At 40.5% G+C, this 24,306-nt stretch overlaps 1 protein-coding gene across 2 annotated transcripts in view; it reads right to left on the minus strand.

The window, feature by feature from the left end:
• Positions 1 to 24,306, minus strand: part of LOC107571243 (protein inscuteable homolog) — a 104,183-nt gene that overhangs the window by 10,368 nt on the left and 69,509 nt on the right. For both annotated transcript variants that reach the window (XM_016257558.1, XM_016257559.1), the window contains exon 8: positions 23,023 to 23,194. In XM_016257558.1, the coding sequence (XP_016113044.1) occupies positions 23,023 to 23,194 (172 nt within the window). The remainder of the gene's footprint in view (positions 1 to 23,022; positions 23,195 to 24,306) is intronic.

The raw sequence follows: 24,306 nt of genomic DNA on the forward strand, positions 1-24,306 counted from the left end.
CCGAATCTCATGGATTACAATTTGCAACTAGATGGATGTACGGTTACTTCCTCTACAGTCAAAAATCTGGGTGTTATATTAGATAGCAACTTGTCTTTTGAAAATCATATTTCCCATGTTACAAAAACGGCATTCTTCCATCTTAGAAACATTGCCAAGTTACGAAACATGATACCTGTTTCTGATGCAGAAAAGCTAGTTCATGCATTCATGACCTCTAGACTGGACTATTGTAATGCACTGTTAGGTGGTTGTCCTGCATCTTCAATAAACAAGCTACAGGTAGTCCAAAATGCAGCGGCTAGAGTCCTTACCAGGTCAAGAAAATATGATCATATTACCCCAATTTTGCAGTCTCTGCACTGGCTACCTGTTAAGTTCTGTATCAGTTACAAAATATTATTACTTGCCTATAAGGCCCTTAATGGGTTAGCTCCTGCGTACCTAACTAGTCTTCTACCACGCTACAATCCATCACGCTCCCTAAGGTTGCAAAATTCTGGACTTTTGGTAGTACCTAGGATATCAAAGTCCACTAAAGGAGGTAGAGCTTTTTCGCATTTGGCTCCCAAACTCTGGAATAGCCTTCCTGATACCGTTCGGGGTTCAGACACTCTCTCTCTGTTTAAATCTAGATTATAGACACATCTCTTTGGCCAAGCATTCAAATAATGCACCTCATAATCTTTTACTGCAGTTATATCTGATCTAATGCACATTATTATTCATTAGCTTGGGTTAAACAAATCAATTTTGCTTGGTTGGAACAGCAGCTATGCTAATTATGTCTCTATTTGTTTCTCTGTTTCTGCTGGGATTGACATCTCGTGGTAACTAGGATTTACACAAGCTTCAGTCTGGATCCAGAACACCTGAGAAGAGATGATGCAACTCCTCAGAGGACCTCAGATGATGCCAACCCTGAAACAACTTACAGAACTACCACATTTTGCTATAAGTTTGATTGCATCATATAATAATTGCTGTTAATAGTGTTCATCATCTGTTTGATTACGTCTTTAATTGATTTTTCCGTACATTTGTGCCATATGTAAATTAACTGACAGTCACCACTGACAAGCTACCACTAAATATTGTAGAAACTTAATTTGCTGGAAAGTTGCTTTGCAACGATTTGTATCGTGAAAAGCGATATACAAAAAAACTTGAATTGAATTGAATGTCACTTGCATGTTACTTATCCTCAGACTGCATGAGACATATAATGCATATTGTTTGAGATGAGCAGTGGAAAAACAAAGTTGCATTCATTGCCCTGTTCCTGTTGTTTGGATATGTTTGCAAAGAATGGAGAATCACAACCTACGGTGGACCAGTAGTGCACAACACAACGCAATTAAAAAAGCAGTCATAAGCTCACAACACAACGCAATTCAAAAAGCAAACATAAACTCACAACACAAAGACATTAAGCCACAACACAAGGGAAATGCTCCCGACCACTAGGGGCCAGTTGGTCTGCAGAAACGGGACATGGACTCTATACACGGCACGCAGCCTACGTATTTCCGGTGACGCATAAAAGGTTCCGGTCTGTATTCAGCCACAGCGTGAGTGCATTACCAGCCGCAATCTTTTGTCAATGAACGATTAATATAAAATAATATTTATACATTTTATTGCTATAATATAACAAATTAATTATACCACAGTAATATAATTATTTAATGAAGAGTTCCATACAGTTTAAACATGCGTGAGGGTGATCTGTCCCACTATTGCTGTGTCCCGTTTTGTGAGGCTTCTCAAAAGTTTTTCACACTTCTCCCCTGGATGAAGAAACTTGCAATAAGTGGATTCAGAGTAGTAGATGTAAGGATTTTAACATCACCTTTGATACTACAGTCTGCAGGCGCCACTTACGGTAATGACAACATACAGTTCTACACTAGGTAAGATCTAAACCCTTATTTACATTACTACCATGCACAATGTAGGCCTGTTGTGAACTTTTTTTGTCGCTGTGGTTGCCTGTTTTTTTAAAAAACACTTTTGTGGGTCTGGGCAATATGTGTTAATGAGTTAATAGATGATTCACCCAAAAATTAAAATAAAGCTGTCATCATATACTCACCTTTATGTAGTTGTAAACCCATATGGCTTGATTTCTTCATTGGCATACAGAAATGTTGTAAATAATGTTAGTGTCAGTCAGCTATTTAGATATTTTTTCCCCCACAGAAGAAATTCATAATGGTTTAGAATGACACAAGGGAGAATAAGCTAAAACCCCAGTTAAAATAATTGTTTTCAAAAGAGTACTTGCATGTCAATACATTATACATTTTTAAAGTAACCATCAGGTTCAGTGTAGGCAAACTAACTTGCATTGTTATTCCATTGTGTGGTGTGAATTTCCTGAAAACATGTCTCATTCAATCTAGATTTGAGATGTAGAACCATTTAATGGCCTTTTGGAGAGTTATTGAACCTGCATCCCACATGGTTTGTGTGACCAGAGCGAGGACGGCTACAACGAGGAGAGAAGTTGGAATAACAAGCAATGCGATTGTGATTGATAGTTAGCCGCTCCCTGTATTGACGTCAGAATATTGTTTGCCTATCAGCAGGCATAGGTGGGTGTATAAAGGGCTGATTTGTGTCAGTCGGAGGTGTTACTCGGGTGCCCCCGCCCCCTTTCTGGTATTGGCGTTCGACACTGATGTGTGTTTGTTAGCGGTGTGGCTAATTCAGTCACAGCTCGCTTGGGGTTGATTTTGTGCGTCTATTGGAAAGGTAAGCATTATGGCAGTGTGGTTTAGTGTCTCTTGTATTGGTTTATTATATTAATGTTAGCGTTTCTGTACCCACGTCTCTTGCTCATATTTAAGTAGACTTGAACATGTGTTGCCTTGAGTTGCACCTGAGTGTGCATAGTATTTCCCTGGGTGCAAGTCCTAGGGTGGCGTAGTCATCTCTCCAGTGTTACTGTTTCTGTTGCCCAATGCCACTTTGCTACATTCTGGCGTAGTCGGCAGGGTGAGTCACGTAAAGGTCCTAGTAGCTCTCCTTCTAAGTCAGAGGTAACTGAACTAAGGGAAATATTAAAATTGCAACAAGAGCAGTTAAATCAGCTCACCCAAGGTTTTGCTCGTTTACAGGCCCCTAATTCACGAAGCCGATCCCCACGTTATGGTCATGTAATGTGTAGGAGATGTCAACGCCCTGGCCATTTCGCTCGGGAGTGCAATGGAGAACTTTCGACTGGTAGTAGGCAGTCTCGTCCATCGCAGCAGTCGGAAAACTAATCCCCACCGAGCTGCAGAACCACAGCTCGGTTGGGGAGTCATCCGGCTCAAGTGTTGTAAATGGTACCACTCCGGCGTCTTGTTTAGTGTCCTCCTGCCCTCATCTTAATGTTCTTATTGGTGGGGTCCAGGTGCCCTGCTTGATAGATACTGTTTCTATGGTGTCTACAATTACAGAGAGTTGTTTTCTCCAATATTTTGAGCCATGGGGGCAGGAGCGACTTAAGTCTTGTCAGTGGTTGCAACTTACTGCTGCCAATGGTCTTGCGATTCCTTACATTGGTTACATGGAGCTAAACATCGAGCTTTTTGGTAAATTAGTTCCAAATTGTGGCGTGCTGGTTGTCAGGGACCCTCCTGGTAGTTCTGGTTTATATGTCCCTGGTGTGTTGGGAATGAATGTTCTTAGACGGTGCTACCAGGAGCTATTTGGGCAACACGGTGTAGCTCTTTTTGATTTACCTGCGGTGTCACAGGCCCCTAGTTCCGTAATACTCAGTTTTCTGTTGATCATGCGGGTGCAGTTAAAGTGCGGGGTGTGGGGTGTGTCGCATTCCGGATGGCATGATGAAGCTTGTAGCAGCAACCTGTTCAGAGTGTTATTCTAGTGGTACTGTGTTGTTTGAGCCACCTGAGGCGGGTTTGCCTGCTGGGTTGTTGGCTTCCCCTGCACTGGTCCAAGTGACCTGGGGCACAGGTTATATACCCGTGGTAAATGTGGGTGTTACTGAGGTTGCACTTTACCCTAGGACATCTTTAGGTATCCTGAATGGTGTTTTTGTTATTAGTTTGCCTGAAGGCATTAGTGAAGTGAGGTCAGTCACTGCTATGGTGGATGCTCATACTGCTCTGGTAGGCCCTACTGTACAGGAGCAGATTAATACTGTAGATTTGTCAGTTTTGTCAGGGGAAGAACAAGCTCAGGTTTGGGCCCTGCTTCAAAAGTACCACTTTGTGTTCTCAGCCCATGAGAGGGATTTAGGGTGTACTAATCTCCTTTCACATGATATTCCTCTTTTAGATGATACCCCTGTCAGGCAACGGTACAGGAGGATACCTCCTTCTGGGTATGAGGTAGTGAAAGCACATATTAACCAACTGCTGGAGTCACAGGTGATCAGAGAGAGCTGCAGTCCATACGCCTCTCCCATTGTCCTGGTTAAAAAGAAGGACGGTAGTCTGCGGATGTGTGTAGACTACCGTCAACTAAATTCTAAAACTAGGAAGAATGCCTTCCCTTTGCCTCGTATTGAGGAATCCCTGGATGCTCTGACAGGGGCCCGCTGGTTCTCCACAATGGATCTGGCCAGCGGGTATAATCAGGTCCCTGTCACGGAGGCTGACGACCTAAAACTGCTTTTTGTACTCCATTTGGCCTATTCGAGTGGAACAGAATGCCATTTGGTCTCTGCAATGCTCCCAGCACTTTCCAGCATCTGATGGAGAGGTTGTTTGGTGACCAACAATGTCAGTCCTTGTTGTTATATCTGGACAACATTGTGGTGTTCTCTTCCTCCGTGTTCCAACATTTAGAACGGCTGGAAGTGCTCTTGGGTCGATTAGGGATTGAGGGACTTAAAGCCAAGTTAGAGAAGTGTGCATTCTTCCAATAGAGGTAAAGTATTTAGGACATGTCGTGTCATCTCAAGGTGTTGCTACAGACCCAAGCAAGGTTGAGGTAGTGGTCCAGTGGCATACTCCAATTAGCGTTTCAGAGTTGCGCTCTTTTCTAGGCTTCGCCAGTTATTACCGCCGTTTTGTGGAGGGGTTTGCCAAGTTGGCTGCCCCTCTGCATAAACTGGTGGCCGAACTGGCAGGAGGCAAGTTAAAGAAATGTAGGGGACAGAGTTTTGGGGGTGCCTGGACAGAGCATTTTCAGAGTAGTTTCGAGGTATTAAAGAGTAAACTAACTTCTGCCCCTGTCCTTGCTTACGCTGACTTCTCTTCGCCTTTCATTCTAGAGGCTGACGCTGGCTATAGTGGCTTAGGGGCCGTTCTTTCCCAAGAATAAGGAGGAAAGGTGCGGCCTATTGCCTATGCTAGTCGCAGTCTTAGGCCCACTGAGCGCAACATGTTTAAGTCCAGTTTAGTTTTGTTCCGTCAATGGGATCGTTTTGTGGAAAGAGCCAGTGTGTTATACTGACGGGTGTTCTATCCTGATGGGGGTGATGAGCTTTATCAGTTGATTTTGCCCACCATCTTGAAAGCTGAGGTCCTGACACAGCTTCATCAGGAGCATGGACACCAGGGTATCGAGCGAACCACTGAGTTGGTACGGCAACGATGCTATTGACCGGGGATGTCTTCTGAAGTGGCCCGTTGGTGCCAGGAGTGTGAAAGGTGTCAGTCTGCTAAAGATGCTCAGCCCGTTGCCCGTAGTTTTATGGGCCATTTGTTGGCTTCGAGGCCAAATTTGATTTTAGCTATTGATTTTACAATGCTTGAACCTTCTCGTTCAGGCATTGAAAATATTTTAGTAATGACTGATGTTTTTACTAAATACACCCTGGCTGTCCCTACACGGGACCAACGTGCCGAGACTGTGGCCCAGGTTCTTGTTGTGGAATGGTTCTATAAGTTTGGGGTTCCTGGTCGGATTCATTCTTTCAGGAACTTTGAATCCTCCCTTATCCAGCAGATCTGTCAGCTCTATAAGGTTGAGAAGTCTCACACTACTCCCTACCATCCGGTCGGTAACGGCCAGTGCGAGTGCTTCAATAGGACTTTGCATAACCTCCTCTGTACTTTGACTGTTTCTAGAAAGAGAGACTGGGTGTCTTGTCTTCCACAGGTACTCTTTTGTTATAACACCACTCTGCATCAAGCGACTGGGGAGTCCCCATATTATTTGATGTTTGGGCAAGAACCGCGGCTCCCAGTTGACTTTTTGTTCAGGAGGCGGTGGCAGGTAATGTCCATGATTGGATTTTGGAACATCAAACTAGGCTCCAGGTGGCATTTGAAAGTGCACGTGAGCGTTTAAGGGTCAGCGCAGAACGACGTAAGGAACATTATGATCAGAATGTGCAGTGTACGCCACTGGAGGAGGACCAATTGGTTTACCTACGTGAGTGTGGCATGAGAGGTCACCACAAAATCCAGGATTTGTGGGATCCAGTTGTGTACCAAGTTGTGAAAGCGCCTAAAGATGGTGGTGCTGTATATACGATTGCACCGATTGATGAAGCAGGTAAGGTGAGGCATGTTCATCATTCCCTGTTGAAAACTAGAATTCGGAGAGGTTCTCCAGTTCAGAGCCCTCATGATAGCTCTTTGATCGAAGAAGCACCACCTCCTGTAGATGAGCTAGATGAGGGTGATTTGTTGGCCTTAGTGCCTGAAGCCCCTCAAGCTAGTCCCCCAATGCCACCTAGGCTGGCATTAAGAGATTCAATCGGAGTTGCTGAGCCTACACCGCAGTACGGGTTGGCACCCTCTGGGACCGTGACAAGGGTGCCGGTAGCCTCAGGACCATCGTGCTCCGTAGATAGGAGTTCACCTTCTGTATCTGTTACCGTGTCCACAGGCCTGCCTGTTATTGATGCAGCCGCACCGCGAAGGACAATGAGAGCTACGGCAGGCCAGCACTCCAACATTCATCGTCTCCCACGGGCAGTGGATGAGGCGACTAGTGAGGCTATGTTCCCACAGGAGTCTGTTTCAAGTGGGATTTCTGTCCTTTTTAGGCCTTGGCGTTGATTTATGCGTATAGGGTTTTTTGTACTGCATCGTCGGGACGACGATACAAAAAGCAGGGGTAGATTGTGGCAGGGTAGTTAGCCGCTCCCTGTATTGACGTCAGAATATTGTTAGCCTATCAGCAGCCATAGGTGGGTGTATAAAGGGCTGATTTGTGTCAGTCGGAGGTGTTACTCGGGTGCCCCCGCCCCCTTTCTGGTACTGTCGTTCGACACTGATGTGTGTTTGTTAGCGGTGTGGCTAATTCAGTCACGGCTCGGTTGATTTTGTGCGTCTATTGGAAAGGTAAGCATTATGGCAGTGTGGTTTAGTATCTCTTGTATTGGTTTGTTATACTAATGTTAACGTTTCTGTACCCACGTCTCTTGCTCATATTTAAGTAGACTTGAACCTGTGTTGCCTTGAGTTGCACCTGAGTGTGCATAATATTTCCCTGGGTGCAAGTCCTAGGGCAGTCATCTCTCCAGTGTTACTGTTTCTGTTGCCCAATGCCACTTTGCTACACAATGGTAAATATTGATATTGTATTATTTGTGACAAAGAAAATGTTATATTTATATTTATTTTTTTGATGTGCACGTTACATGCATTTATCATAATTATTTAAAATGTATTTTGACAGTGTCAGTCTCTGCAGCCCTTCGATGAGTTCCTCCTCTTCATGGTCCACCTTTCAGTCAGTCTTCCACAGAGAGATCTGGCCTTACACAAAACACTTGGGATGGATTCATTTGGTTTTATTTGTACAGACTAGAATATTAAATATAATGTAAATGCAAATATATATAACTTTAATATGGTTTATTGCTCACTAGTGTAATCTAAACATGTAAATATAAACACGTACATTTTTGAAACTTTGAAACAGTGTAATAGTTATTTAAAATACTAATAACTGTAATAGTGTAATGGTATGGTTTTTTAACACTTCTGCCACTTGGAGGACTGATAGGTCAAGCAGATCACTGGTGATGCCACTGATTCTCCTGAGATGAAAAACAAAGGTATAGTGTAAACTGACCATTAAAAAAATAAAAATCTTCCACTACTGTCATTACATGTTGCATACATTATGAATGAAGCTAATCATATAGGCATGTTATACATTATGAATATAGCAAGATATGAAAAGATGATGTAATTAGATAGTTTCCTCTCTTGCAAACAGGACCACCGTCCCACTGACAGGACCTGGCTTAACTCTCTAGGCATACCAATGGGGCATGTTAATATTATTAATAAAAAGTCTATTAATTATGTCATTCATTAAGTAATTTTATAATGATCTTACTTACAATGTTCTAGGTTTGTACCAGTTCTGCTCCATTTAGTGCAGCTCTGTTCAGGAGGAACTGTACTGATTCTCAGTTCTGAATAGTGTGCTGTCTGGTACAGTTATAATGCTCAGGAACAGAGTTAAAAAATTAATTGTAACCACTGTTTCCTGACATCATCTGCTTTCGGAAGCCCAAACAAAGACGTTTGGTCACGGAGGTGAAAAAAACAGCATTTCAGGCGGTCGCACAGCGGACGAGAAGCGCAGTGTCACGCTACGTCTTTAAAATTCAAATACATTATTTTCTATGAGTGTAGGCACACCAGCGGCGCCATTCGGCGCCTGTCCGCGGCGCCCAGCTACGTCATGTTGTACTTGTAAGAATTGTTCTAGAAATGCCGAAAATTTGAAGCTACAGCACAGCAGCCCTTCTTCTTGGCTTTCTCTGATGCACTAACTCTGCAGCAGCACTTCTTCTTCGTCGTCTCGTCTGATGCACTCACTCCACTGGTGATGCCACTGATTCTCCTGAGATGAAAAACAAAGGTATAGTGTAAACTGACCATTAAAAAAATAAAAATCTTCCACTACTGTCATTACATGTTGCATACATTATGAATGAAGCTAATCATATAGGCATGTTATACATTATGAATATAGCAAGATATGAAAATATGATGTAATTAGACAGTCTACTCCTACCTTAACCACTCAGCAAGTTTCCTCTCTTGCAAACAGGACCACCATCCCACTGACAGTACCTGGCTTAACTCTCTAGGCATACCAATGGGGCATGTTAATATTATTAATAAAAAGTCTATTAATTATGTCATTCATTAAGTAATTTTATAATGATCTTACTTACAATGTTCTAGGTTTGTACCAGTTCTGCTCCATTTAGTGCAGCTCTGTTCAGGAGGAACTGTACTGATTCTCAGTTCTGAATAGTGTGCTGTCTGGTACAGTTATAATGCTCAGGAACAGAGTTAAAAAATTAATTGTAACCACTGTTTCCTGACATCATCTGCTTTCGGAAGCCCAAACAAAGACGTTTGGTCACGGAGGTGAAAAAAACAGCATTTCAGGCGGTCGCACAGCGGACGAGAAGCGCAGTGTCACGCTACGTCTTTAAAATTCAAATACATTATTTTCTATGAGTGTAGGCACACCAGCGGCGCCATTCGGCGCCTGTCCGCGGCGCCCAGCTACGTCATGTTGTACTTGTAAGAATTGTTCTAGAAATGCCGAAAATTTGAAGCTACAGCACAGCAGCCCTTCTTCTTGGCTTTCTCTGATGCACTAACTCTGCAGCAGCACTTCTTCTTCGTCGTCTCGTCTGATGCACTCACTCAACCAACCTCACAACCTCGCCCCTCACCCCCCAACCATTCGAATTTCTGTAGGCGGGAATTATTTGTAATGATATTCTAATGAGCCGCTTTGTGATATCACAAAGCCCGGAAAACCAACGCTGTAGTCCAAACGAGCCGTTCGTTGTAGTTCTTGAAAAGGGGTTCAACAAAGGGAAAACAAAATATCTTCCTTTGGAGTGGACTTTGAGATTTGTAACTTTCTAGATCTTTTTTATGCCCAAACATACACACTACACACTGACTAAAATTAAAAAAGTGAAAAAGCATTTTAAAGCTTTTAAAACAATCTGTGAAGATAATTGCATTGGGTTACATATTGAATTGATTTCAGATACATTTTGAATTACTTTCAGTTGCATTTTAAATTGTTACATTGCAAATTAAACTATATTTAAAATAAATTATGAAGAATTAAGTCTATATAATGTTACAAACATGCCAATACACTGTAAAATAGTTAAGTAATATTTCAAAGGATGTCCCTACTCTTAACCATTCCTGATCTTGTTTGCTTCTGATCTTAATTGCTTTTTTACTGAACAGCTTCATCATGTTTGTGTTAGGGATCCCTGGAAAACTGCTATATTAAATGTAAACAATCAATTCAAGCTTCAGGAAAATATAACAGTGAACTGCCAGAAACGGTCAGACTAAGGTTTATTACGATACATGGAAATCTAAAAATGGGAACAGTATTTAAAAATACTTTATATCAAGTTAAGACGTTCCTATCACAGCCTCAGATGCAAACAAACGTGGATTACCGGGAGCTCTGATGTTATTGCTACTATCTCTTAGGAGTTATAAAAACCTGAGGTGGACGGAGTTTAAAGCTAAACTCTAACTTAGCCCTGCTATTTAAGTACTGATCAAATCTGCGCAGAAGTCATGCAGCGTTATCCAGCCTTATTAGCTAGATTTGCTAGAAGACGATAGAACAATACTCACCCTAAAGTTGTCAATGTAACTTGAAACGTTTAATGCCCTTCTCCGTACGATTAAATTAATTTACAGTAATCCGGGGAAGTTCTTGTAAACTGAAAAATCATCTTCTCCTCTTGCCATTTTGAAAGCTCTACGTAAGGAACAATGGCTTTCGGCACAGCACCGGATGTAAGTAAGCCCCCTGAGGAAAAACGCAGAAGTGACCGTGCATAGAGTCCATTGTGCGCAAGAGCAGAGCTAAACTGTCCAAATCGAAAATAATATAGATTTATTTTCGGCTCGATTCATGAATCGATACATTAAAATTACCAGGATATCAAAACATTCAGTAAAAACACGTTGTTCATTTACAAATCGATTACACATATTAAGATCAATCGCATATATTGAGAATTTCTTGTGGCGTCTCGAGGAAATATCGGTGTTTAACTGTCAACACTGCCCCCTAGTGGTCGGGAGCATTTTCGTTGTGTTGTGGCTTAATGTCATTGTGTTGTGAGCTTATGTTTGCTTTTTTAATTGCGTTGTGTTGTGCACTATTAAGCCACCGTAACAACCAGCTATAGCTTGTCAATGTTTGGATCTTAGTCATTTTAATGTGGATTCAATGTGAATAAGTAATATACTCTAAGTACAGAAGGGTCCTATGCATGGTGCAGATTAATTGTGGTTTTGAGACTGGCTTTCTGGGTATTATTTGGATGTGTTCAGTGGGGATAAGTGTCTTTAGTTTTTAGTCTTCACTCTCAACCAGTTTTGATATCTTAATGTTTTTCTTAAAAGGGGTCATATGCTGTTGCTAAAAAGAACATTATGTTGTGTATTTGGTGTAACTGTAACGGAGGCCAGCGAGTAGGTGCTGTGCAGGTAAACCTCACCCCCTGATCTCAAGAGACGTACTAGTGACTGACGCTAGTGGCTGCAGTCTTTAGACTCCTTGTTAGTGCATCTGCCTCCTATGCCGGTGACCCGGGTTTGAGACTAGGGATATGCGGGTATCAAATTCTCATGTTGCGATTAATTGCTATTGCTTTTTGTCAACACTGCCCCCTAGTGGTCGGGAGCATTTTCGTTGTGTTGTGGCTTAATGTCATTGTGTTGTGAGCTTATGTTTGCTTTTTTAATTGCGTTGTGTTGTGCACTATTAAGCCACCGTAACAACCAGCTATAGCTTGTCAATGTTTGGATCTTAGTCATTTTAATGTGGATTCAATGTGAATAAGTAATATACTCTAAGTACAGAAGGGTCCTATGCATGGTGCAGATTAATTGTGGTTTTGAGACTGGCTTTCTGGGTATTATTTGGATGTGTTCAGTGGGGATAAGTGTCTTTAGTTTTTAGTCTTCACTCTCAACCAGTTTTGATATCTTAATGTTTTTCTTAAAAGGGGTCATATGCTGTTGCTAAAAAGAACATTATGTTGTGTATTTGGTGTAACTGTAACGGAGGCCAGCGAGTAGGTGCTGTGCAGGTAAACCTCACCCCCTGATCTCAAGAGACGTACTAGTGACTGACGCTAGTGGCTGCAGTCTTTAGACTCCTTGTTAGTGCATCTGCCTCCTATGCCGGTGACCCGGGTTTGAGACTAGGGATATGCGGGTATCAAATTCTCATGTTGCGATTAATTGCTATTGCTTTTATCACGGTATACAGTATTATCACGGTATTGAAATTTAGTTTTTAAAAAAAGTGCTGTCATAATACAATATAACAGGTTTAATAACTTTTTTCTTATAACAAAAATAACTGAACATTTAAATGCAATAAAGCAATACAGAAAATTGTTTAAAGTTAAAAGTTTTCCACCGATTAAAGTGCAAAAGAACTATAAAGACCAATAGGTATCACTTTACAATAAGACCTCATTAGTTAACCTTAGTTAATGCATTAATATTCACAATGAGCAATAGCTACATTTGCTACAGAAGTTATTCATCTTTGTTTAAAAAATACTAGTCTTAGTTCATGTTAGCTCATTAAATAACACAGTTGCAGCTTTCGATTTTAACAACCTGTTATTAAATATTGGAATACCTAAGATTAATGAATGTTCAGAAGAATTTTTCATTGGCAGTTTGTTAACTAATGAAGCCCTAATGTAAAGTGTGACCGAACAATAAAGAATCGAAACACTTTCAAACAATATCTAGGGCATGTTGTAGTGCAGATTAAAATGTAAAAAAAGTTTGAAAATAAATAACCTATTAAGTCTAAATGTTTAAGTATTTGGCGCTGTGATGAACATCAGAGCAAATACACAAATCATTTAAAAATTATTTTTAATAATTTTTGATGTTTAAATAATTTAAACTCGATTCAGAAACAGAAAGTAGTGCAGATGCTTTGTTTACAGGGTTTCCGGGGTAACGGCTGCATTTAAATGAATTATTATTATTATTATTTCTGCAGTTTAGCTTCATCTGCTGTCAGAGAGTGAAAGTGGCTTTCCTCCAGAGCGTCTCTCACATGTTCCGCCGTGCGCTTCTCATCTGCGCTTGTTTACATCAGAGTGCGCACGCGTCTCTCACACAGCATACAGCGCTGTTGTGCATTTTGACCAGCTGATGGGAAAAGTATTCTTAAAATACATTCAAAATTCTAAATAATTTGTAATATATAATTATTCACGGTATTTAGAAGTGCCCACGATAACAATATCGTGCATATTCATTACCGTGATATACCGCACTACCGAATACCGGCACAAGTCTATTTGAGACCCACTCAGAACAAGAACGAGGTGTGGTGGTGAGGACCAGGGGGAGAGGGGTTACATAATGCAATGTGTTTATGCAGTTTAAGGTTAAAAAAGCACAATATTTTCCACATACTGTACATTATTGTTTCTCCTCTATGCCCCGCCTTTCTGAAACGCGTATATTTTTACAAAGCTCATCAGTCTGAAAAGCGAGGTGTGCTGTGATTGGCCAGCTATCCAGTGTGTTGTGATTGGCCGAATACCTCAAGCGTGTGACAGAAATGTTACGCCCCTCACCATACTGTGATGATGCCCTGTCCCAGCACGATGAGACAACACCAATAAAACCCATTACAAACGAGGCATTTGTTGCATCCAGTGGGGACATAATTACGGATTATAATGACTTGTACTGTCTTTTTACTCGTTGTGTTGCATCGCGCCGCGTAAACATAAAACCATGTCTGCATTTGTGATCAGAGAAATGACAAACAACAAACGCTACACTACACTGCCCAAAACTCGCGTTTGAATCCTCAATGGCAAATTCTTTAAATATAAAAAATGTACTTACAGTCTGTGAGTCAGAAGCGCCAGACAGTCATTGCAAAGTTGGAACTGCCCCACTTTACAGAACAGCCTTTGAGCACAGACCCATTGTAGGCTATGCAGAACTGCGGGTTCAGGAAACAGTCCTCCATAAAATGCGTCACACACTGCGGGCTAGAGGGAGGAACGGCCGGCGGTCTTGAGAAAGGCGCGGCCGGTGTCCTGACATTTTATCCTACCCGTCAGATTGTCCTACCAGGGTTTACTGCGCATGCGCACATCAATATTGTGTCCTTTTTCTCATGCTGAACAACAATATTTAATGTATCTCAGTGTTTCACCTAGGTTTACGGCTTTGGGGGGGGGGGGGAGATTCAGTTTTTGTTTTTTTTCTCTGGACTCCTTTTTAATGGTTAAATTAAATTGTATTAATCAAAAAGCATGTCTAATTAATTAAAATCATGAAACTTAAACAATTTAACATCAATTTATTAAAAGTTTAACAAATATTACGTTTAGGGCCCTATGAAATGTTTTATTTGTCCAACCTTATGTTTTATTGTAACCAAATTCTGTTTTAGCATGTCTAATTTGAAAGCATAAAACAAGTTTCATTTATTCTTACAATAGCCGTATGATTTTTTTGCTCAGAAATTCTGTGTTGTGTATTTACATTTTGTTTTAAGGCATAAAACATTCATTTAATCTATCTTTTTAAGTAACGAAAATTAAACAAATTACATTTTTTGGAAAATAAAGGTCATTTAATATTACAATTAAAACATTGAAGAAATATTGAATGCTTATTCCTTAAAAATAAGGTTTTAATAATTTTAGTAGTAGTAGTAGCAGTCTGTTACGTACATTCTACTCAACAACAGTAATATATTTCTGCCAATGCCCTCAAGTTAAACCAAACGTTTATTTTGACGGGTTGCCGTGAATACATTTACATTTCTGTCTGTGTATGACATGATGATAGTTTTACTCAAATGAAACGGTCAAATGCTCATGAAGTGACTCTCAGAGCAGTTCTGGAGATGTTGTTCATGTGTTTATGTCCTCATTAGTGAGAGGCAGAGGTTAATATCACCGCAAGCGTCACGCGCGCTTCAGTACGAGTACTACACAACACCACGCGTCTGCGCCATTCATTATCACAGAGACACGCAGAATTCATATGTGTGTGAGCGCGTGCATCGGGCGGAACTCCGCAGTGCGTGATACAGAGAGCGCGAGCAGAACGTAGAGACTGAAATGACATGCCGTCGTGTAAATAAGATAAATAACATAAGGCTATTTAGTTTGCTTAATGAAAGAACAAGGTATAGACATGTTCTATAAGAAAGGTAACTTTAAATTACTTCTGTTGTGATCTGGCGCTAGATAGAAAATATAATTAAATAAAATTCCCTTGACCTCCAAGGGGAGTGGGGGATGCCGTTGGGGGGGCGGGCCGCCCTCCTAAAATAATGGCAGGGGAAACACTGTATCTGAATAACTGTAAGGGCAGGTTTCGGATTGGGGTAGGTGTAGACTTTAATAAAACACAATCTAATAGATAGAAAAAACTGACCCACTTTATATTAAGTGGCCTTAACAAATATGTACTTACATTTAAATTAATAATTTGGTACAATGCACTTATTGTGTACATACATGTTTTTACATTGTACTTATATTTGAAAAATACCTGCATGTAATTACATCTGTAATTAATTTCTGTAATTACATTTATAATTACACAGTTGACCCATCCCTTACAACTTAACCCACCCTTAAACCTACCCATACCACCAAACCTGTCCCTAACCTCACCCATGTCCCACCTCAATAGCAGCAAACGTGCTTTGCAATACAATATGACCACAATAAGTACATTGTACTTTATTTTTGATGTAAGTACATATTAGTTAAGGCCACTTAATATAAAGTGGGGCCGAAAAAACTATTTATTGTTGGATTTCTGTAGCCGTATCCCTTCTAGCTACAACCGCGAATATAACACATAATTACTGTATTTGCATTACTGTAAGGGTAGGTTTAGGGTTGTGGTAGGTGTAGACGTTAATAAACCATAATTTTACAGGTAGCATTTTTCGTTGTCGAATTGTACTACCCACGTTTCGCTTTCACAACGAAGCACACAGCGCATTCACGACATGGCGGCGGCGGCAACAATACTACAGCGAGAATAAAAGTTACGCCTTCTTTCTTTGCGTGAACATTGGGGCGGCGTTATGCAAATCTTCCCACATCGTGATGTAGACATGTGGGGGCGTGTTAGAACGAGCCGTTTTAGGTAGGCGTGGTTGACTCTGAACTTTTATAAAGAATATCTCTTTGGATTTGAGACTTTAGTCTTTGCAACTTTACAGATCTTCTTTATGCACCAAGACCCTTTTAAGGTGAAATCACTTGACATTTAGCAAAATCATATATATATAGAAAAACATTAAGATATCAAAACTGGTTGAGAGTGAAGACTAAAAACTAAAGACACTATATATATATTATATATATACACTATATATATTGGTATATATATATATACACTACCAGACAAAAGTTTTTGAACAGTAAGATTTTTAATGTTTTTTTTTTTAAAGAAGTCTCTTCTGCTCACCAAGCCTGCATTTATTTGATCCTAAGTACAGCAAAAACATTAATATTGTGAAATATTTGTACTATTTAACTTTTCTATTTAAATATATTTTACAATGTAATTTATTACTGTGATTTCAAAGCTGAATTTTTAGCATCATTACACCAGTCACACGATCCTTCAGAAATCATTAATATTCTGATTTGCTTCTCAAAAACATTTATTATTATTAATATTGTTGAAAACAGCTGAGTACATTTTTTCAGGTTTCTTTGATAAATAGAAAGTTCAGAAGAACTGCATTCATCTGAAATAAAAATATTTTTTAACATTATAAATGTCTGTATCGTCACTTTTGAACAATTTAAAGCATCCTTGCTAAATAAAAGTATTAAATATTATAATTTCTTTCCCCCCAAAATTAATAATTATACTGACTCCAAGCTTTTGAATGTTAGTGTATAATGTTACAAAAGCTTTTTATTTCAGATAAATGCTGATCTTTCGTTTTTTTCTATTCATCAAAGAATCCTGATTTTTTTTTTATTCAACTGTTTTAAATACTGATGATAATAATAATAATAATAATAAATGTTTCTTGAGCAGCAAATCAGCATATTAGAATGATTTCTGAAGATCACGTGACACTGAAGACTGGAGGAATGATGCTGAAAATACAGCTTTGATCACAGGACTAAATTGCATTTTAAAATATATTTAAATAGAAAGAAGTTATTTTAAATAGTAACAATATTCCTGTCACATGTCTGTGTATTTTGAGTCTCCTCTGTGACCTAGTTTGCCTGTGTTCCCTTGTTTGTTTCCATGGTTTTTGATTAATTAGCTCCAAGCCTGTTTCTGTTTCTCCCTGATTGCGTTAACAGTATTTAAAGCCTGTGTTCTCCTATGTTCCTTTGTCTGCTATCGATTGGATTTATGTTTGGCAGTGCTTGTTTTCTCCTGTGGGTTATTAAAGAACTCTCTTGGATGATACTCCTTTGTCGTGCGCCTTGTTTAGCACACCATTCCGTGACAATTCCACAATATTACTGCTTTTTAAGGCTGTCCTCGACTACAGATTTTAGCACGACTAGTAGTCATTCATTTTAAGCATTAGTCGACTAATCGCACATTTATTAATAAACCATATAAATCATTATAATGAGCCTTTAATTGCCTACATAGCCTATAAGCGCCCAAGCACACGTATAAAGCTTGCCACAGCGCACCGCAGAAGCTAATGATTATGAATGTGTCAGGGGAAAAACAGTAAGGAGGCTGCATTAACATTTTAATATTTTATTGATACACTATATTGCTTTCTTTGTTCTCGGTTTAAGAGATGAAGTCGACGACACTGACTCATCTCCATAGCAGACATTTTGCTCTCTATAGATATGTTTTCCTATCTGTAAGGCAAGTATACACAGAGTTTCAGAGTTTCGCGCTCAAGTTCACTGACCGAAACAGCAGAACACGCATCCTGTTTGCTTTCATTATTTAGCAAAAGCGCAATGTTCTGTTTTCATTAAATCATAATCTATATATACAATTAATGAATATGCAAAATATTTGACTTAAATAGCCTGATTAACAGATTAACAAAACAAAAGGAAAAGACTGAGAGATAGGCCTATGCTGCTTAGTTTGGTTCACAGGCTATTTGTGTGGCACGGCGCTCTACGAAAGTCCACGGAAAGGAAACTGAGATGACAGAAATAAAAGTAATCACATTGCAGTTTCGAATGATCTGTATGACCAAAAATGACAAAGTATTTTTTTGTTATTTGTTTCCGCTGTTCGATCGCGCCGGCATCTCACGCACACACATAGACTACAGCATTGCAAACGTTGCAGCCAATCAAACATATAGATACACTGATTAATTTAAATAGTGCGTACTGTGTAGTACAATCCGTGCTGTTCAGCCCGAGCTTGGGCCAAACACACATTTGCTCGTGTGACGAGGATGTTTTTTAAGCACGTTAGGTAAGCCTGGTTTACATAATAAATAATAGTTTAGCATTCAAATACGTCGCAAATATGGTCACATTTAATTGGATTAATGCCGAATGAGAGAAGTAGGCTGCACGAGAACACCATTTGCTTTCAGTTTCGCATTGAATTAGCCTAATTCGTTTTTGCTTGTTTAGCAACTTATATTTTTCATTATTGTTTTTTTCTGAAACCGTTCAAAATGGCCTATAGGTTATGTATTGTGTTTATTGTTTGTACATTATAACATTTCTCTTCATTTACCGGTGTTATTTATGAATGTAATAATGCGGTTTGTGCTTATCTGTGTTTAACCTAAACTACAACGTAACATTAATGTAGACCTACATACTGGTATCTAAATATGATGTTATAATTTTATGCTATATAGACCTCCCCTCCACTGGATGTAGAATGAGCAGCAATAAACTACATTTTGGCATTTTATAATACTTCTGTGGATATTTTGGTGAAAGTAACTCAAAAGTAGTGTAACGCATTACAATTCTGTCACGTGTTTGTTTCTGTTTAGTTCCTGTTTGTCCCTATTTGGTTCAGTTCCTGTTCTCATTTAGTTAATCATCGTTTATTCTGATCACCTGTGTTGTATTATTAATTTTGTTTGCTCCTTAGTTTGCCTGTTCTTATAAGCCCTCAGTTTCTGTCATTCCTTTGTGCTGGATTAACGTTATGTGTATTAAAGACTCCTAACTTCTACTCCTTCGTCATGCGCCTTCACTACAACCACGACTACACAAGCTACTAAAAGAGGTGCTTCCAGAAGTCATCGATCCTCTTCTGACTATTATTACTTCGTCATTGTCATTAGGATATGTCCCAAAAAACCTTTAAACTGGCTGTTAATAAGGCTCTCAGTTAAAAAACCACAGCTTGACCCCAAATAATGAATTAATTACAGACCGATCTCGAATCTCCCTTTTCTGTCAAAGATACTAGAAAAGGTAGTATCATCGCAACTACTAATATTGACACGCGGTGCAGGTGAGGGTGGGACTTTATAAAAATAGTAAACAACGTAGGAAAAAAATTTAGGTATAGCCAGGCAAAGAGAGCAGGTTATGCGACTTACCCGGGTATGTTTAAGGGTAAGTAAGCGGATAAACTCAACTTTCCGTTCCAAAAACTGAGATAACTTTCAGGGTATGTAAGTTGCCATAGCAATGTATTCTCTGAACATAACCTGCTCCGGAGTAGGTTATGTTTCAGGGTTAATTCACTTCAGGATTATCAGCGCATGCGTCACTGTTAGAAAACACTCTCTGTCTTTTGATGCCGTACCCCTCCTTTCTGTCTCTTTCTCTCTCCTTCTCTGAATCACCCCTCCTCTATCTGTTCTCTCTCTCTCTCTTGTATGGTGTTTGAATGTCTCTTACTCAATATTCAAGGTAAAGGAGTTTGTCACCTACTAGCGATACTCCAGTGGGTGTGACAGATTGCGCAAAATATTATATATTATTACAATATAGTTATCAAATATACAATATGGCCTATATTATATAGTTGTATAATGTGTTAATTATAAATGCTATTACAAGTATTATATAAGGTAATATTATATTATTCTAATATGTTATTATATTTATTATATTGTCATATTTAATAGTTAGCCATATATTTTAATTATAAAACACTATTAAAACAAGGTAATGTTTATTTTATTCTAATATACTTATATTTTATTGTCATGGATCTGCATTTTCTATAATATTATCATGGTGATGCAGGAAGGAAGGTGAAGACAGGAGGTGCAGTTCAAACTCACTTCGTTTAATGAACAAACTTGGGCAGAATGGTGAGGGAAAACACAGCATAACATAACGGTGACCGGACAACCAAAGACTGAACAGACTGGGGCTTAAATACATAGACAAATGAGGGTAATTAATGGGAAAAACCTGAACCAAATGGCTAATCAAAATGAGAGGGAGAAACTGGGTCACGGGAAGCACATGGTGAGAAAAAAACAACCAAAACAGGAACACAAGTCTGACATTACCTCCCCCTCCCAGAAGGCATGTCCTCGCACCACTTAACTTCCAGAGGGAAGGGGGGGGGTGCTCTGGAGGCCTCTAGGGACAGGCTTGTACAAGAAAGGAGGTCTCCAGGGCAGTATCAGTTCAGGGGGCCATGGCGGAACAGGCAGTTCAGGAGGTCATGGCAGAGCAGGCAGTTCAGGGGGCCATGGCGGAGCAGACAGGTCAGGAGGCCATGGCGGAACAGAGAGCTCGGGGAGCCATGGTGGAGCAGACAGTTCAGGAGGACATGGCAGAACAGGGAGCTTGGGGAGCCATGGCGAAGCAGGGAACTCAGGGGGCCTGACCTCGGCACTCGGTCCGGCATCCATGGATGGACCCCTACTACCCCCAAAAAAATCATTGGGGAGAATATCGTCTTTAGAGGCCGGCCATGGCGGAAAAGGCAGTTCAGGAGGCCATGGCAGAGCAGGCAGTTCAGGAGGCCATGGCGGAGCAGGCGGTTCAGGAAACCATGGCGGAACAGGAAGTCCAGGAGGTCTTGGCCCTGCCATTACAGACTCCGGGTCCCCTGGCTGGGACTGACTCTGGACTGGACTCAGAAGTCCATTCCAGACTGCTCTCGGGAACAGAAGCCCTCTCCTGCCTGGACTTGGGGACACAAGCCCTCTCGGGGCTGGACGTGGAAACTGCAGCCTCCCAGGGTTTGACGTGGCAACAGGAGCCGAAGGAGGGCTGGATGGGACCAGTGGAGACAAAGGAGGGCTGGACGGGACCAGCGAAGATGAAAGACAGCTGGACAGGACCAGTGGAGGCGAAGGAGACGAAGGAGGGCTGGACGGGACCAGTGGAGGCGAAGGAGACTTAGGAAACGAAGGAGGGTTGGATGCCTTTTTGAGCTCTGTGAATTGAGTGGGCTCCCAGTTGAGCTCTGTGATGTGAGTGGGCTCCCTGTTGAGCTCTGTGGCGTGAGTGGGTTCCCTGTTGAGCTCTGGAGAGCATTCTGGAGCGGACTCTGGAGAGCTCTCTCAACTCGGGTCAGGGGCTAGAGCCATCTCTCGCTGCCGTCAGGCTTGACATTGGAGTGGCCGGTAAATTTGACTGTGGAGCAGCCGGCGTTTCTGGGCTGAAGAAGGGACAGCAGAAGGGATGTAGATTTTTTCTAGCGCTGTTAGAAGTCCATTTTCGAGCGTGGGGAAACACAGGAGGAAATGGGTGATCAGAACCATTGGTTAGGCATGTGGAGGGTCCCACCGTGGGATGAGCTGGAGATACAAGGTGTGTTTCAGAGGGGGCTGGATGAGGATGATTCTCATTCTTCTTAACTTCTTGTACCTCAAAAGTAGAAGAAACCATTCAAATTAAGGATGAGATTAATCAACTCAACCAAGGGAAAATCACTCGTGGGAAGATCACAACAGATCGTTTCCTCATCCAGACCCAACTGAAAACAAGCACCGAGTGCAGCGTCGTGCCAGCTCAACCGGTAAGACAGCTCGAGGAATTCCTCCACATACCTCTCCAAAGGCCGACCACCCTGCCGCAGGCAGCACAGCTGGTCCTCAGCCCAGTTTGCATTATTTGGTCCGGTCATCTGTCACGGTAACGCAGGAATGAAGGCGAAGACAGGAGGTGCAGTTCAAACTCACTTCGTTTAATGAACAAATTTAGAACACGGGCAGAATGGTGAGGGAAAACACAGCATAACATAACGGTGGACGGACAACCAAAGACTGAACAGACTGGGGCTTAAATACATAGACAAACGAGGGTAATTAATGGGACACACCTGAACCAAATGACAAATCAAAACGAGAGGGAGAAACTGGGTCACAGGAAGCACGTGGGGAGAAAAACACAACCAAAACAGGAACACAAGTCGGACAAATATACAGTAATTCTATAATAAATAAATGCATAATAATATTAATTAATTAAATTTATGCAGATGCTTTTATCCAAAGCAACTTACAGTGCATTCAGGCTGCACATTTTTTTACCAGTATGTGTGTTCCCTGGGAATCTAACCCGCGACCATTTGTGCTTCAAAAGCAATGCTCTACCACTGAGCCACAGGAATACATAATAACATTAATAATAAATACATATGTGATATTTCTTATTTTATAATTAGCATAAAACACTATAGTTCTTATTCTCAGTGATTAAAAGATTAAACGAAAAAAATATGACAAATGATTGCACGACCATCAAAAGGTGGCGATATTCACTAAGCATGTAAATGACTATTGAACAAAAGAAGAAGAAAGAAGCAGCATGGGGCACTTTTCCATAGTGACTTGTCGACTCGTCGCTCTGTTGAGAATGTCTTGTGTGTTAACCAGGAACATACTCTGGGTTGAATGAACTTACTCCCGGATGCGTTTCTGGAATCAGCATATCTCGAGGAAGCAAGGTTTTGGTAAACCGAGAGTTTAGGGTTTAGCAGATGGTAAGTTAACCTTGCTTTCTGGAATACACCCCTGGATTACTTGAAAATAACGGGCAGGTGTTTAATTCAGCCCACCAGGAGCGGAGTTGTCTACCCCTGGATTATCAGGCATTGTATTTGCTAAACTTGCGGATGTGTGCAAACATCAAACACTGCTTGAACTTACCGATGAGGGCCGTGACGATGTCTTGCATGCTCTCCAGGAAGCTGGCGAGGTGTTGTGTGGAGGTGTGATGGGGGGAGGTGATCTGAGCCATCACTGCTGCAGCCTCCGCTCGGGTTGCCTCTGCACACGTGCTGTCCGTTAAGATGTCTGCCAGACACAGGATTCCATCCACCTGAGTCAAACACCAGATGAACACATCTAACTGTACGTTTGGATTCAACCGCCCGATTAGCTTTGATTTATGCATGTGGCTATTTTACAGTTGTATGGTTATGACTGATGGATTGGTCTTGTGACTTTCTAAGCTATAATAAAGCTAGACACTTATTTTCTAGTCCACTTTAGACATTGTACTAACTATATTGTATTAAAAAGTATTAAAATTGTTGAAAAAAATCATTATTTTTTGGTGGCAGGCTTCACTCTGAAGGGTTCAGATTCTGAGCTATCCACAAGAAAACCTCGCTGAGGTTTGAACCCCTGAAGCCTAAACAATTGCCAGATATTTTAATATGCAACAATTATATATTCCATGCAGAGCAATACAGTATTGTGAATACTTTGGACAGACTGAGCAACGGTGAGCTGGATAGATTATATATTTCTGTGGGTGAGCAGTTTTTTATTTATTTTTATTTTTATTTAGTCATTTATTAGACGCTTTTATCCAAAACGACTTACAAATGAGGACAACAGAAGCAAACAATTGTAGTATTAAAACAACTAAAAACAGATCCAAAACTAAAAGCTAAAACTTTATAAAAACTACCTATACACATTTAAAAAAGAAATGCATACAACACAATTTCAAAACTTAACATAAATGAAATATAAAGCTAAAAACAATTCAAAATATTAAAGAACAAAAGGCATAAGGGTATAATAATGATTCTAACATAACACTAAGCCAAACACACACACATACATATATACTGTTAAGCAGTTAAGACATTATGTATCTGCATAAGGAGGAGTTGGGGATGGAGGAGGGTAAGCACATGTCTGTGCGACAGACTATGGCAAGTGTGAGTACGGATTAACTTATATATCTTATTTAATTGTAGTGGGAAAAGTTACGATCAACTGAGCGTCAGCTGATGCTGGCTGTCACGCAGTGGTTTGCCTGAACTATGTGTTAGCCCCATTCATCGCTCCAACTAGATATATTAGAGCTTAAATATTACATGAGAGCTTATTATATGGTAGTGTATAAGTCCTTAAATAAATCTATAGACTACATAGCAGTATATTTGAGTTATTTTACATTTATAAAGTAGTATGAAA

The sequence above is a fragment of the Sinocyclocheilus grahami genome, unplaced genomic scaffold, assembly GCF_001515645.1.
Source record: "Sinocyclocheilus grahami isolate Dianchi unplaced genomic scaffold, SAMN03320097.WGS_v1.1 scaffold1569.1, whole genome shotgun sequence".
Classification (NCBI taxonomy): domain Eukaryota; kingdom Metazoa; phylum Chordata; class Actinopteri; order Cypriniformes; family Cyprinidae; genus Sinocyclocheilus; species Sinocyclocheilus grahami.